At 46.4% G+C, this 17,103-nt stretch overlaps 1 protein-coding gene across 5 annotated transcripts in view; it reads left to right on the forward strand.

Moving 5' to 3' along the window:
- Positions 1–17,103, forward strand: part of ASAP1 (ArfGAP with SH3 domain, ankyrin repeat and PH domain 1) — a 142,718-nt gene that overhangs the window by 41,223 nt on the left and 84,392 nt on the right. For 3 of the 5 annotated variants that reach the window (XM_081874069.1, XM_081874065.1, XM_081874066.1), the window contains exon 3: positions 13,208–13,337. In XM_081874069.1, the coding sequence (XP_081730195.1) occupies positions 13,208–13,337 (130 nt within the window). Of the gene's footprint in view, positions 1–11,580; positions 11,917–12,402; positions 13,086–13,207; positions 13,338–17,103 lie in introns of those variants that run through there. The other 2 variants (XM_081874067.1, XM_081874068.1) reach the window with 2 other exon arrangements.

Consider the following 17,103-nt stretch of genomic DNA (forward strand, 5'->3'; position numbering starts at 1 on the left):
TACCTGAAGCTTATGTGAGAAGGCAAATACTGTAGAGGTTTGAAAAGGTTTGAAAAGCAAGCATCAAAGTATCTTCTGTTACCACTCAACACAAAATTTATATGCAAATGCATGCATGCAGTCAAATACATTAGGTGCGCAGTGAATCATTTCTAGCCCACCTCACTCTAAGGGCAAGTTACAACACAGAAATAAAATGTGCAACGAAATCACTCCCTGTCCTAATTTTAGTTACTCTGAAATGAGCTGTGCTCATTTCAGTGGAAGCTACTACCATGAAAGTTCCTGAGAATTATGGTTTTTTGCACAGATGATAGAGGGAGAATCGGTGGACTCCAACTCCCATCAGCTCCAGCCGGCATGGCCAATGCTTAGGAAGGATGGGAGTTGTAGTCCAACAACATCTGGAGGGCAGTAGATTCCCCACATCTGGGCTAAAATCAGTGACAGTGACAAAGTACCGGTAACCTGCGGGATCAACAGCTATATATTGAGAAGCAGCACAGATAAGGAGAGATCCTCAGGTCACATGCAGCATCATAAGTTGAGAATTTGGCTGGTAGAATGCTAAGGGGTTAGCGGAGAACGGTAAAGGAAATGGATTTGTTCCCCCCTGCAGGCCCTGCATTTGGCTACCTGCCATACACCTGATGTCCTGTATGAAGTCAGGTGTAAGACAGGTAAAGATGTGACTAGAATGAAGTGGTTTTTGCAGGCATCACTGACCTGCTGACCCGTCCTGTATACACTGCGACCATCAGCTGATTGTTAGGGCTTGCAATGTGCCACACGGAGAGCTAAGCAAGTGATAAGCTGATATTCAGGACTTCTAACTGTTCAAAAGTCAGTGGGTGGGTGTGCATAACTAGAGAGATTTCACAGACACTAAGAACACATGGTTTGAGTGACTAATCTCTGAAATATTTTGAACGTGGCCACCCATGACTTATCTGCAGTATTGCACAACTGAAATAGTTGAACCTCCTAAAGTCTTTTCCATTGGTCGACGCTTTTTCTTGTTTCCTAGAAAACATTAATGAGAGCCTTTGGCTTCCCTAAATTGCCAAAGTACACTCCAGAGTTACTTAGAAAAATAATTAGGAACTATGTTATTTCCTAAGAACTTCTGAAGACCGTTGCTAGATTTGACCAAATGCCTGTCTAGTCTAGAATCCTGGTTTTTACACCAGCTGGCCAGATGTCTAGGGGATGTCTCAAAGCTCTCTTATACTGTTGTTCCCCAGCATAAGCTATTTAGTGTCCCGTATGAAAACACTCTATAGCTGTGTATGTACTCCCATATATTCTGCAACTAGTGGTGAGCAACAAGCCATGTCTATCCAGTCATTTCTTGTGAAAAACTGGGTTTCCCCCAAACCAGCTTCAATCCAAAATGAGGAAAAGAACACCCTAGCTGTGTTTAAGTTGGAAGTGTGCACACAGCCTGTGTGTGATGTGGTTGTTGGGGAAATATAGTAGCAGACAACTCTGCAGGTTGGGCTAGTGAAGGGACGCGGGTGGCGCTGTGGTCTAAACCACTGAGCCTCTTGGGCTTACCGATCAGAAGATCGGCTGTTCGAATCCCTGCAACAGGGTGAGCTCTGTCCCAGCTCCTGCCAACCTAGCAGTTCGAAAGCACGCCAGTGCAAGTAGACAAATAGGTACCACTGTGGCGGGAAGGTAAATGGCGTTTCCATGCACTCTGGTTTCTGTCACAGTGTTCTGTTGAGCCAGAAGTGGTTTAGTCATGCTGGCCACATGACCCGGAAAACTGTCTGTGGAAAAACCCCGGCTCCCTGAAAGCGAGATGAGCACTGCAACCCCATAGTCGCCTTTGACTGGACTGAACCTTCCGGGGTCCTTTACCTTTTAGCTTTACTTAGGTTGGGCTAGTATTGTAAGTCAGGATAATTTTTCCAGAAGATTTAAGTGGAATCTAGGTGAGAGGTTTTTAAGCTTCTTGCCTTACTGGTCCCCAACAGCATAAAAGAGCCTGTGGGACTTGCAACTGCATGAAACTCTTAATCTCAGGATTGTGGGTTCTAGCCCCACGGTGGGCAAAAAAGATTCCTGCATTTCAGAGGGCTGGACTAGCTGACTCTTGCAGTCCCTTGCAACTTCTCAGTTCTATGACTCTGCGTATTGTAGGTCTCACATGCCCTTTCAGGTATATGGGAACCAAAGATTGGCATGAACGTCAAGTGTGTTCCATGCACAGTCTTCCTCCTGTGGCTTCATCCTGTGCACTTAGCACCACCCACAGAGCTTTAGCTGAAACTCTGCTCTCCCACCTCCCGCAGCTGACTTTTATGTCCAGTGTCAGAATCCCACCCTTCCAGAAGTCAGGGAGGAAATGCAGGTGCTCTTGGGTCCTAGCTTCCTCCCTATTTTCTAACTTCCACCAGGTGGATTCTTCTTGCTGTCTCTCTCTCTATCTTTCTGTCCATCAGCTTTATATCCCACATTTCTTCCAAGGAGCTCAAGGTACCAAACATGGTTCTCTTCCTCACCATTTTATCCGCACGACGACAACCCTGTGAAGTAGGTTAGGCTGAGAGGCTATCACCGACCCACCAGGCTTCATGGCTATGCAGGGATCTGAACCCTGGTCTCCCAGGTCCTAGCCTAGCTTTCTCCCCAATATGCCACATGGGTTCTTCTGAACTAGTCGCTAGAAGAAGCAGTGCCTTGCGGAAGTACTTAATGTGGATAACTGAAATGGAAGCTTCCACACTCCCCTCTATTTTCTTTAAGTTGCAAAAATACCATGGACAGAATGCAAAGCCCCAGTCCTTTGTGTGTTGACTATTTATTGAGCTCCTTTTACAGCCGTGTGTTTCTGGCGGCTGCTGCTGGCACTTACAATGCGTGGAAAACCTCTCTTCGGTTATCACACTTGATTCCCACCCTATGTTTAGGTCCATTTAAACCAATGGGGGAAATGAAATGAGATCGAAATCTTTACTGCTCTGCACAGGGAGGCCAAGAAACAATGATATATATTTGCATTCACGTGTGCGAGACCTATCAGGCACATCTGAAGCTCGCATCTGAAATACAGAATGCTGACAAAGGCTCAGCCTGCATCGTATTTAGCAGGCTTTGTTGCACTGAGTTCTTGCATCTCGGAGGAAGCTGTGGTGAGAGGACAGTAGTGATTTCTGTAGCATCTAACTGGTTCAAAAATAAATGTGTCACTTTCTGTTTTTTGATGGAAAGTTAATAAATGATGTCAGCTCTACCCCACAGCAGGTTTCAGAGTTTGTCCTGGTGACTGTGTCTCATTTTGCATTTTAAAAGTTCAAAGGACTTGACGTGCATTTATTTCAATAGCTCTCTTTCGGTCCTTATGATATAACCCAGCAAGGTAAAGGTAAAGGGACCCCTGACCATTAGGTCCAGTCATGGCTGACTCTGAGGTTGCGGCGCTCATCTCGCTTTATTGGCCAAGGGAGCCGGCGTACAGTCATGTGGCCAGCATGATTAAGCCGCTTCTGGTGAACCAGAGCAGTGCACGGAAACACCGTTTACCTTCCCCCTGGAGCAGTACCTATTTATCTACTTGCACTTTGACATGCTTTTAAACTGCTAGGTTGGCAGGAGCAGGGACCAAACAACAGGAACTCACCCCGTCACGGGGATTCGAACAGCTAACCTTCTGATCGGCAAGTCCTAGGCTCTGTGGTTTAACCCACAGCGCCACCCGCATAACCCAGCAGGGTAGGGCAGTATTATCACCACTGGATTGAAGACTGGGGGAAGATTGAACTACCAGTCTAGGCAGATTTTGTGCAGAAAACAGAGGGTGAACCATCTTGTCCTTTGCCTCAGGCAGCAAAATGGCTCAGGACACTCCTGATCAACCCTCTTAAGTACTCTGATACCACTTTAACAGTCATGGCTCCCCCCCCCCCCGGAGAATCCTGGGAACTGTAGTTTGTTAAGCATGATGACCTCACGGGATGATGGGAACTTATTTATTACATTTATAACCCACCTTTGCCTCCGAGGAGCTGAAGGTGACATACATACTTCTTCTCATTTTATGCACACAACAACCTTATGATGTAGGTTGGGCTGAGTGAGGATTTGAACCTTCTTCTAGTAAATGAAGCAGGCGTCTTTTAATTTTGTGACTGCTGTCACCATCTGCAGTGATCATGTAGGTTATTTTCATGCATATATTCATTTTGCAATCACTTTCCTATACTATATGCATATTTGTAAATGTTGTTTGGTTGGAGAGCTGCACTGCAAAAAAAAAAGTGTGGGTTTTGAAGGATAGTTGTGTTTTGGTTCTCGTATTGTTGCGAACTGCATCTTATTCCTCCCATCTCTACCTGTGGCCCTCCCGATGTTGCTGGACTCCAACTCCCATCAGCCAGATCCTGCAAAGCGAGTGTGGTCATGGATGATGGCAGCTGGACTCCAACTGCATTTGGAGGGCCGCAGTTCTGCCATCCCTGTATTGGGGGGGAGTGATGCTGCCTTGTTTTATGTGAGAAAGTCAAGATACAAACGAGTAAACATATTGCAGGATATATGCTGTGTGTTCCCAAAGGCAAAGGGCAGGTGCAGGTTGAAACAGAAAGAACAGAAGAGAAAGAAGCCTGTTCACAACCACACTGTGCATTAAAAGTACATTGGGGAAAACCATGTGCATTCAGCACATGGTATATATACAGCCAGAATCCTGAGTTGGGTAGGGCAATGAGAATTTTAGGTTAAACTACACTTCCCATGATACTTTGGGGGAAGTCACGCACTCTAAATTGGCTTTAAATGTATGGTGTGAACGTGAAACTCTCAATATTTAAGGAATTCCAAATGTAGCTGGGGTTTTTTTTAAGCAAACCTATGGGCCCAGCCCACCAAACACTGCTGCTATGTGCTCTCGCGTCATGACTTGTGCTTTGACATCTGCTAAACATCTGTGCTGCTTGCAACGCGAACGTCATACTCCGTGACACTGTGCTGGCAAAACGATGACTATGATCCATCCCTAAATATTTACTTGCTGAAATGGAAATGTTTAGGATTGGACCAGGAAAGAGGTTGGGAAACATTTCTTAGGGTGCAAAGGGAGCTGCCCTGTACTGAGTTCAGCACAAAGTGGCCATGGGTCTGAGGTCCCCAAGGCTGTTGCCCAACATTGTCTCATGGGTGGGCCGGCCCTACCTGGAGACCCATGGCCACTTTGTGTAGACAGTGCTGAACTCAGTACAAGGCAGTGCCCTTTGCACTCTAAGAAGTGTTTTCCAACCTCTTTCCTGGTCCAATCCTAAACATTTGTGTAGCACTGTCTATACAAAGTGGCCATGGGTCTCCATGCCTTGGGGACATCAGATCCGGCCTCCGAGGAAGACTTTGCACGTTGCAGCTACTACTGTGGTGGCAGCAACAGCTGCAGCCAGGTCTGCTTCTTCCTTGGCAGCCCTCTTCCATGCGGCCTCTTAGTGAATAGGAAGTGCTGATGGTCTCCTTTCACTCTTCTTCCTGATGTAGCTCTTTATCTTCCCTTGCTCCTGATCTTCACTCACCCCTTCTTGCCTGATCGGTGGGAGGAAGAAGAGAAGAAGAAGAGTTTGGATTTGATATCCCGCCTTTCACTCCCTTTAAGGAGTCTCAAAGCGGCTAACATTCTCCTTTCCCTTCCTCCCCCACAACTCCTTTCCCTTCCTCCCCCACAACAAACACTCTGTGAGGTGAGTGGGGCTAAGAGACTTCAAAGAAGTGTGACTGGCCCAAGGTCACCCAGCAGCTGCATGTGGAGGAGCGGAGACACGAACCCGGTTCCCCAGATTACGAGACTACCGCTCTTAACCACTACACCACACTGGCTCCAAGGAGCCATTGTGTGGTTTGCTTCAGGTGTCAAAAAGTATTGGGCCAGTTCTGTCTCCAGGGTTTCAGACAGCAATCTTCTTCTCCATGCCTACAAGGATATGCAAGGGACCTTCTGCATGAAACGCAGGTTCTCTGCCACTGAAAAAGGCAAATAAGGATAGCTGGTGAGCCTTGTTGTTGTTGTTGAGTCGTTTAGTCGTGTCCGACTCTTCGTGACCCCATGGACCAGAGCACGCCAGGCATTCCTGTCTTCTACTGCCTCCCACAGTTTGATCAAACTCATGCTGGTAGCTTCGAGAACACTGTCCAACCATCTCATCCTCTGTCGTCCCCTTCTCCTTGTGCCCTCCATCTTTCCCAACATCAGGGTTTTTTCCAGGGAGTCTTCTCTTCTCATGAGGTGGCCAAAATCTTGAGCCTCAGCTTCACGATCTGTCCTTCCAGTGAGCACTCAGCGCTGATTTCCTACAGAATGGATAGGTTTGATCTTCTTGCAGTCAATAGGACTCTCAAGAGACTCCTCCAGCACCAGAATTCAAAAGCATTAATTCTTCGGCGATCAGCCTTCTTTGTGGTCCAGCTCTCACTTCCATGCTGGTGAACCTACATTCTATTAAAATCCATGGAACTTCATGTTTAAGTCATAGTCTCATGTGTTCCAGTGGGGGGGGGGGGGTGCATACTGTTCTCTGGATTGGGTCCTTAATGCAGGAGTGGACTTTGGGCTTTCAAGTTTCAACCGCGCCCTGCGCGAGACCCAAAACTGGCTCAGCACCCAGTGCGGCAGAATCGGTTGCACTGCCCTTAATCTGCCTCTGCTCAATGCTGCCAATCAAATTACGGAGCAGAAATGTCCTGGGGTTTCCTCCCTCCTTGTTTTATTCAGTCTGGAACAGGTGAGGCACACACAATTTGCACATAACAAAAGGCAATATTTAACTGGCCCATCAAAGAAGAAGAAAAAAGCTGAGGCCTTTTAAGGATGTACTGTGAGTGGAAGGACTGAAAGATAAAGGCACCCCTATCCCATTTCTATTCTGCCGCTGCGTTATCTCCTAAGGTAAATCTGTGAATTGACTGTGAAGAAGGGAATGGGGGAAAGGAGAAAGCCACTTTAGCAGGGGCAATTTATAATGCTGTAAAATGGCAGGCAGGCAAAGGGTTAAATACCCTTCCCCTCCACTACCGCTTCTAGTTGCCTCCTCCTGGTGCTGTTTTTCCTGTTTAAAAGGGTTATGAGGCGACTGTTGCACATACTTGCATAAATGATGTGCTCTGACCCTAACGTACCGTGAATAGGGAACAAAAGGGCAAAACCGGGTGTTGCAGATTTATTAATTATTTCCTCCTCGTGTTATTTGCTTGCGGCATTTGCACCCCACCCTTTCACACACACCCCCAAAAGGCTCTCAGAGCAGCTTACAGAGATCAGATGCAAGGCAGGCCCTGTCCTTAGGACTCACAATCTGGAAAAGGCATGACACAAGAAGGGGGGGGGGGGACCCAGAAAGGGTGGGAGGAGAGAAGAGCAAGCTCAGTCACAAGTCCTTAAAGTTACAGTAGTACCTTGGGTTACAGACGCTTCAGTTTACAGACTCCGCTAACCCAGAAATAGTACAGTACCTCGGGTTAAGAACTTTGCTTCAGGATGAGAACAGAAATTGTGCTGCGGTGGCAGCGGGAGGCTCCATTAGCTAAAGTGTTACCTCAGGTTAAGAACAGTTTCAGGTTAAGAACAGACTTCCAGAACGAATTAAGTTCTTAACCCGAGGTACCACTGTACAACCAATGTTGGTGGTGGTTTTCGATATCCTGCCCTCCAGAAGAGCAGTCTCTCCCCTGAAATACTCTCCCATCCCTGAGATCAGATCCTGGAGCACAGCTGTTGACAACATCCAGGGCTGGAGAACTGGGCAGCTCTATTTGCAGTGGAGTTCTGTTCCTCATGCAGCTTCCTTCCTTCCTTCTAATATAGCATTTGCTGCTGAAAACAGCAGTGTCTAGTTTCCCCTGCTCTCCTCTATGCAACGTATAATGAAACTTGCAACATACCATGAAACTGGCCAGGTGATGTGATATCATCACCTCGCCTTACTAGCAGCAGCCAGTGACACGGACTAGAGTCCAGAGAAACTGGCAGTGCAGTGATGTCATTTCAGAAGGTGACTTACACTAGATGCTATGTGGGATCAGCGAAATGGAATAGGGAGGAGAGATCGTGGTTTCTGCGGCAGCCACGTGTCTGCTGCAACACCTGCATCTCTCCTGCTAGGGATGGGTGACTCTGTCGATTTTAGTTTCTCATTTTCCCAATCTGAAATTCTCAGTTACCCATGTTTTCACATCTGTCTGCTTTAAAAGAACGAAAATACACTAGTACAGTCATACCTCGGGTTACAGATGCTTTCAGATTGGGAAAGGCATTTACCTACCCGCCAGAGCGGTACCTATTTATCTACTTGCACTTGGACGTGCTTTCAAACTGCTAGGTTGGCAGGAGAAGGGACTGAGCAAAGGGAACCCTCTCCTGCTAGGGATGGGTGACTCTGTCGATTTTAGTTTCTCATTTTCCCAATCTGAAATTCTCAGTTACCCATGTTTTCACATCTGTCTGCTTTAAAAGAACGAAAATACACTAGTACAGTCATACCTCGGGTTACAGATGCTTCAGGTTGTGTTTTTTTGGGTTACGGACCGCCAAAACCCAGAAGAACCAGAACGGGTTACTTCCAGGTTTCGGCAGTCGCACATGTGCAGAAGTGCTAAATCGTGCTTTGCGCATGCGCAGAAGCGCCGAATTGTGCCGCTGCAGGTTGCGGGCACTGCGGGTTGCGAACATGCATCCCACATGGATCACGTTTGCAACCCGAGTGTCCACTGTATTTTAGTGTGACTTTCTCTGAATACACAAGTTTGAATGCAATTTTGCCTCATCGACGCAATTTTGTAGATCAGAGTTCTCCAACACAAAATGTTGCATCCCTTAATATGTGCGTTGTTCTGCACACTTTAGGATATGCTTTCTGCACACATTGCAAAATTTGGAGAACTCTGAATTTTGAAGGTTTCAGTTTGCATATTGTTCCGAAAGGGCAAATTAGGTAGCGGGGAACCATTAAATGTAAACTGACTTGCGTTTTTTCACCTTCCCTTTCCGCCTAAAGGTAAAGGTAAAGGGACCCCTGACCATTAGGTCCAGTCGTGACCGACTCTGGGGTTGCGGTGTTCATCTTGCTTTATTGGCCGAGGGAGCCGGCATACAGTCATGTGGCCAGCATGACTAAGCCGCTTCTGGCGAACCAGAGCAGCACACGGAAACACCGTTTACCTACCCGCCAGAGCGGTACCTATTTATCTACTTGCACTTGGACGTGCTTTCAAACTGCTAGGTTGGCAGGAGAAGGGACTGAGCAAAGGGAACCCACCCCGTCGCGGGGATTCGAACCGCTGACCTTTTGATCGGCAAGTCCTAGGCGCCACCCACATCCCCCCTTTCTGCCTACTGCCTGTTAATCAGCCTAGTATGGGGAACCTGTGGGCTGCCTGGTGTTGTTAGACTCTTGCTCCCATTATTCCCAGCCAGCGTGGTCCTGATGTTGTGCAAGAACATCTGGAGGGCATGCAAGGCTGTGATGCTGGAGCCATAAATGTAGGCCTTGGCACCTCATCGGGCAACCGGTGGACACTTCCTTCTTTTCAAACTGGTGCAACAGCAACATTGCACCTAATGACATTGTCAGATTTTCTCAGGTTGGATTGCACAGGCTTGGGGGCACCGTAAATAGCTTTCCAGTCAGCACTTCTCCACAGCAAAGAGCTACTGCAGCCGAGGCTTATCTTGGCTTGATTTTCTTTTTACCCAGATCCTTTAAATCCTTGTTGTTCGGCTTAGCGAGGCTGGGTGCCTTCAGACCCCTCCCCCCCTCCCCAACAATAAGGGATTGGAACAAATCTGCAAAGCAAATGTGGGTCAACCTGCTTAAAAAAAAGTCTGGTGTGACAAAGGAAAATGAAATCTCTTGGCATTTCATGATATGCCAGTGGTTGCTTTGACACTGGACCGATATGGCTGTTGCACACACGAAAAGTGTGTACACAAACACTGTGAGTGCTGGTGTTTCTTTCCTGTTTTCTCTTAAAAAAAAATTCAATCAAGATTAAGGCAAGGAATCAGCACGTTCACACTCAAAGGCTACCTTCTATGGTAGCAGCAGGTTTTGTGGCCCACAAAACAAGTCACAAGGAGATACTTCAAACAGCAACAGCAAGTTCTTACCTCCTCGTTCTAACTTCTGACCCTTACCCATGGGGGGAAAAGGGGATTCCAGGCCTCCTCCTCCTCTTCCTCCTCTCCCATTTAAGTTCCTGCATATTTAAAGCATATGCATTTAAGCATGCACCTAGCGTGTGGACAGGTGCACGTAGTATTTTAAAGTTGTCTGCTCCCAGACGACACTGGAATTCCCCCCATGGAGATGTCAAACTGGCTCCCTCCTTGTTGTCCCTCCGTTGGCAGGTGAATACCTTCTTGTCCCAACAAGGCTTTGGGGGAACTGGGTGCTTTGAAATGAAAGGTGCCATGCTGTTTTCGATTATTATATGTACGGTTTTAACAGTTTATCTGTTTAATAGATTTATATAGCAATAGATTTTAAACACGTGCCCACTCAGCCGCTCCCATGGGTGGAACTGGGACTCTTGCAGGTGCCGCACATTCGTAAGAACTCAACCATTTAGAGTGGAAGCAGCTACACTTTGGAACTCCCTGCCTCTTCAGGTCCATCAGGCTCCTTCACTTCAATCTTTTCGGCGCCTGCGAAAAACATCCCCGTTTTTAGGCGAGCGTACCCAGGTGCTTAGAAATCTCTTTTAGTGGTTGTTATTTTTTCAGTGTGTTTTTAAAGTATGGTTGTGAATTTTTCTCGATGTCATTGCCTTATCCTTTTGTAAATGGCTTGGAGGCGATTTTTTAATTATTATTTTTTCTATTAAAAAACACACCAATCAGGCGATGTATAAATTTGATAAAATATAGAGAAAGAGAGTTTTGACTACATCAAAGTTTAATTGCTTTTTTCCTATGTTTTTAGCAATTCTCATTTTTATCCGTAAGCCGCCTTGATCCCCTGTCAGGGTGGAAAGTCGGGCTAAATAAATACACAACTTTATTATTATTATTATTATTATATTAGAGGCTGCCTGCGTGTCTCTGCATGGAACATTAGCCTCCGCCGCAAGCTGCCTCAGCTGCGCGCGCTCACCCCACGGAAAGGCGCGTGCACGCGCGCGAAAGAGAGAGAGAGAGAGAGAGAGAGAGAGAGAGAGAGAGAGAGAGAGAGAGAGAGGAGAGCCATTGCGTACGCCTAGGCGCGTGCGCAGGGCTACTTCCTTGTTTTCCTCACGTGACAAGCCTTCTCTTGAGAGAGAGAGAGAGAGAGAGAGAGGCGGGTGGTTGGTTGGTGGTAGGCGGAGCAAGCGCGGGAGGCGAGAGGCGGGAGAAGGGGGGGGGGAAAGCAGCGTAAAGGGCGATTGGTCCGTTCGACGGGTGATTGAAAAGCGGGCTGCGGTGAGTGGGACCGGTCGGGCGAGCGGCGCGTGCCTCTTTCACCTCTCTCTCTCTCTCTCTCTCTCTCACACACACACACACACACAAAACCGTCAGGCGCGAGGGCGTGTGCGCGCGCACTCTCTCCCCCCCCCTCTCCTCCTCCTTCGTCCTTCCTGCACTCCCTCCCTCCCTCTCTCTCGCGCGCGCTCCCGCCCCGGGAAGAGGAGGGGGAGGGAGGAGGCGGCTGCAGGAGCCTGCGCGAGAGCGAGCTGCAGGCAGGCAGGCAGGCAGTCCGTCCAGGCTGGCGGGCGGAGAGCGACTCGGCTCCCTCCTCTCGTCTCGTCTTCCCGGGGACTTGGACCTGGACCCCCTCAGCCGCCGCCGCCGCCGCCCTCCGCCTTCTTCCTCGCCGCCGCTCCTCCGTCTCCCCGCGCCGACCCTGCCCTGCTCCTCCCGCCCCCCAACTCCGGCTTGGGGAGGGGGGGCTCTCCGCCGAGAAGGGAGGGGGGCCGCCTGCGCAAGTTAGTAGCCCTCTGAGGAGAAATGTGGGGGGGGGCGCTGAGGGAGGAGGAGGAGGAGGAAGGGGGTTTTCCTCTTCTCTTTTTATCATTAGTATATTTATTTTGGCGGGGAATGACCTCCCCCCCCCAACTCACGCCTCAATCACCCCCCACCACCACTTCACTCTTGTGGTTGTGGGTTTTTGGGTTTGTGCTTAGGTTGTGTTTAGGTTCACTGAAGGCGCTTTTCTGCCCACTTTCCATCTATTTTAGGGTGGGTGGGTGGGTTTTTTTTGGGGGGGGGAGGGAAATAAGACCTGGGATGAGGGAACAGCCCTTTTTTTCCCCCTGAGGGAGGTATCAAGAGGATTTCTCTATCCCACCCCACCCCCTACACCAAAAAAGAGAGAAGATGATATGAATAGAGACTTGGGGAGTTAAGCTTTCCTGGGAAGGGTGGTGGTTGCTTTTTTTAATGGGGGGGGGGACTGTGGTATCCCTCCCCCCTCCTCCATTCACTTTCCTGCTAGGAAAAAGAAAAATCTGGTCAGGAATTTCACTTTCTGAAAGGCAATAAGAAGAAGAAGAGAGGGTGTTACAACAGAGAAGGACCGGGTGCTGTGGCTCAAAAGGCTCTCTGAGGTTCCAGAAGATGCACCCTCTTACTTATCTTTTAAAAAAGGAATGGGCAAAACAGTTGAAGAAGATCCCTTATGAAGTGTAACAAGAGTACGCCGGTGTTTGCAGCTTGGAAGCCCACTCTTTTGGGATCTGGTGTGGAGATGGTTGGTGGTCTAACCTTGGGATCACCAGTCTGCACCCCTCTCCTCCCTCACTCCCAGGCGGGCACTAATGTAGCCTTTAGGATAATCTTGAGGATGAGTCAACTGGATACCCTGTTTTCTTAAGTGGGAGAATCGAAGGAAGTCTCGAACTGTGGAGGAAAAGAAGAGGCACCAAGGAGATGGGATCTATGAGGCAGGGTTCCCCATGGAAATGCTCTGTAAGGAACTGAGGTGGAGGGACACCCATCCTTTCTTCCTTCAAAATAAGATGTCTTCGAAAGAAGTGAGCCTAGTGATGATGGGGGCAGAGACAGGCATCTCCTGTCATCCCCCCCCCCCCCTCTACAGAAGCAGGCTGTGAACTCTATTCCCAAAAGGGTGCCGTGCAGTCAGAAGAGAAACTAGGTGCAGAAAGGGGTGGTGGTGCGGATTACTTACACGCCTCCCTCAGCTAAAGCTTCTTTGCCCTGTCTTGTGTTTAATGCTCAGTCTCTCCTTGTCTGTGTTCATCTTTTTCTGCTGGGCAGGATCATGCCGGACCAGATCACTGTGTCGGAGTTTATTGCTGAGACCACAGAGGATTACAATTCCCCAACCACATCCAGCTTTACTACCCGGCTACAGAACTGCAGGAATACTGTCACGCTGCTGGAAGAGGTAAATAAACACTTGTCACCTTTGCTTTCTGTGTATGGTTGCATGGGGAAGCCAGTTAACATGCATACCGCCCTGCTTTCTTCACGACTATAGCGTGGATGCCCTTGGGTGATGATTGCAGACAGTGCTCATGTCTATGAATTCCAAAGGTTTCGGTGTTAAATGAGGTTGAATATTGTCTCTTCTGTGTCTTGTTATCCTGTGTTGCTTTCCTGATGTCAGTAGTGTTGACTGCAGCAGGATTGTTTGATGACATGATTTATGCAGAGCAAATGGTTAGACAGAATGAATGAAGCTTGATGTGTCTTTGGCACAGATGAAGCAATGGATAATTGGTGGCAAGGACAAGCTGTAGAGGAGATCTCTTTGAAATGGGAGATTGTTGACAAATATTTTGGGCTGTGATGTTGAAAGGGGAGGAATGCAATGCAAAATGATGCAGTGATGCCGTCTCTTGGATGCACAGCCTGATTCATGTCACCCATCTCAATATTAGCAGTTGCATGTCATTTTCAGTCTAAATCAGGCAACATACCTATACAGTTCCTAATATTTTTGAATATTGTACTTGCTGTGGGATGCATTGTTATTTAAAAATCTGACATTGAATTTTGTTTGCGTGGTGATTAAAAAGCTTGTGGAGATCACAGCAAGGTTAAAATTTGATTTTCCTATCATGGTCCACATGGCTTCTTAAAACGAAGTCTTGAGTTTCGAGTTACTTTATTTTTCAAAAGGTGTTGTTCATATTATAATGGTTTTGTGCATATTGTAACAGGCAAGATAAACTAGCTTTATTGAAATTGCAGAAGAGCTTTCTTTCACACATGCACAATAAAATTGTACTGATCAAGTTTGTGATCTGGGGGACCCAAAATGCCATTCCAAAAGATTAGTTATAATTACTTCCTTGTTGAAAGTAATCTTGTATATTAACAGCCTGAGTGCTACTAAGTAATTGGATAATAGAATTGGAGGATAAGACCAGTTGTTTGTGAATATCTTGTTTTTGAAGTGACATTGATTCAAGCTTGCAGATTTGCCACACTGTTGGTTTGTAGTTGCCCCTGCAAGAGTAATCTCAAGTAAAATTTCTCCCAGTGCTGTATGTAGTTAGTCAAACATTGCTGTCAGCTGTTCATGTGACACCAGAAAGCACTGAGATGGGATGCTACTGCATCTGGTTGTGGAAACAATGGTGACCTCTTCTGTCTAAAGTGTTGCTGGCCCTTGGAGGAAGTCAGAAAGCTATCTATAAGCTCATATGGCAGTGCCTAGTGCTAGGCAGTTTAGGACTGTCTGCTTTCATATCAGACTGTGTGCCTATACTTCAGGCTTTCTTGTTCTTTAAAGAGTTGATAAACATATAGACAAAAGGAAGTCAGAGTTTTGCTTGCAGCCTGACAATCACTCCTGGTATCTCCCTCTGGCTTTCAGATCCAAGAAAGGGACAGGGAAATGTGGTATGTACAACACACAAATAAGCACAAAAAAATATATTTTCAGGGTCCAGGTGAAGAGATGGGAGGGATCTTGACAACTGAGTGCTCTGCTGAGCAGTCACTAATTTCACTCTGGTGTTCATTTTGAACAGACATATAACTTTGAAATACTAGTACTGGAGCTTCTAAAACAACATGTTGGTAAAAGAAAACTGGCAATACAGTCTCTCTGTGTTATATGTAGTCTGGCTGCATAAACTGGTAATCCGTTGAAAACTTGTGTTCAGTTTAAGTTTTTCCTAGGCCATTATGCTGAGTGGAGGAAGCAGGCTACTAACTTGTGTCAGAATGTGGTTCAAAAATATGTATTTTTTTCAGTGCTGCAGTCCTTAACACACTTAGTGAGGAACAAGTTGGGTCCACTCTGCCCAGCATGTATTCAGATGTTGGAGAATTTTCAAAACAATGAATCCAGGGAAGTGTTTTTAGTGGGGAAACTGCTGCAAGTGAGAATGTTCAAAAAGGCTGTTAATCCACAGTAGGAGGACTAGGCCAGTACGGATCAGCCTGTTTTTGTTCGGTACCCTTCCAAAAGTAATTTAATCCCTTTCCTTTCTTTAGTAAGTCATTGAATCAGTGAGAATGTGACAAAATATCATTTTTATTTTGTTTCCACATTCCTTTATTCTAGCCAACAAGACATCACAGAGATGAATTCCTCATTTTCATGTCATAACAAATGGAACAAATTCATGAGGGGGAAAGGAAGTGATGGAATTCATTGGCTTTATTGATTATAGTTTCCTCCTCTTTTTCCAAGTAGCAAGCCAGATTGCTGATTATTCAGGCTTTATGCTCACTTCCTTATGACTTTATATAATGCTAAGTATAATGCATCTTGCCTTGCTGGAGGAAGCAATCCTTGGAATGGTCTTTTAAAGACTGTATTCAGTGAAAAGGCTGGACAATATATTTCTATCAAATGGCTGCAGCAGTCAAAATCCCCCCTGGCAGGTTTTTAGAAGAGAGTCTGTTAATAAAGTACTAGCATTTTTCAGAAAAGAAACATCAGAGATCGAGTTCCTGAAGAGCTCTTGTATAGCCAACTGGAAGCATACTTGAAAAAGCCTGAATCCAGTGTTCAGTCTTTTTATAAAGCGGAAAGAAAGTAACACACAATTGGGTCAGGAAAAGGTCAAATTTGTAGAATAATCAGAGGTATTTTTTTTGTCATTGCTCATATCATCAACTTTTTATTTTATGGAATGCTGATGAGCTGTGAATGCTCATGGGTGTAGCATAAAGTAAATACAGTATAAAATAGTAAAGGGAGGTAGTTTTGCAAACGTGTCTACCTTCTGCTTATCAAAGAGGAAGAACAGCCATTAACTGGTATTCTGTTGCACTGTTGGAGTATCAAATACCTGCTCCAGAAGGAATGGAGAACCTTGGGGACCAATGAGCCCTCGGAGCATCTCTGTCTATCCCTTGGAACTCTCTCTGAGCCATACCTCTCACTGGCCCTGCTTTGCACCCTCTGGAATATGTCCCTGAACTGTGATAATGTTTCATGCTTGCCTGGAAGGAGGGTAGAGAGGGAAATGTGAGTGTGAACAACTTTTTTTACTGTACCAAAGGTAAAATTCCTATTTATTGCTCTGCTTATTTATTACCTCTGTCATGCAATCCGAGGAAGGAAGTGTGGCCGTTGGGCTGAAAAAGATTCCCTACCTCTGTGCTGCAGTTTTTGAACAGAAGTAATTTTAAGTCTGGATGGCAGGGAAATGTTTTATTACGTGGACGTTTTGCCTTCAAGATTTGATCCCATCATCTTAAATAGTTAATAGAGTATGATGTTTGAACAAATGGCAGTTCTATTGGCATGACAGTGTAGTTCTGGGATGAATGTCAGCATAGACAGTTCTCAAATGAGAATCTGTATGCCGTTTCTCCAGGTTCTTCCTTGAATTACTGTGGCAGTACTGGCTGGTCGAAGGACTCCTCTGCTACTATGGATATGCAGTTAATTGTGCAAGGATTGTTAAAGTTATAAACTGATTTCCAGCAAAGTGGTTTTATAGTCTATTTTCCCTTGATGCTCAAGCCTGGGGGTTGTCTTTCTGTGTGCACATCTGCTGCTAAAACAGACGTCCAAGGACTGCTCCTTACTAACCAGAATATATTGCACATAAGACCACTAATAGAGGATAGACTGTTTGGGGAAACTTTTTGTGTGTGTGAAGGGAAAATCACCTGACTGAAGTTAGATGTGGGGTAGGGCAGATCCATCAGGAGTTCATTTAGAAAGGATAAAAGGAATTGTA

This window comes from Podarcis erhardii (genome assembly GCF_964252035.2).
Source record: "Podarcis erhardii genome assembly, chromosome: 8".
Classification (NCBI taxonomy): domain Eukaryota; kingdom Metazoa; phylum Chordata; class Lepidosauria; order Squamata; family Lacertidae; genus Podarcis; species Podarcis erhardii.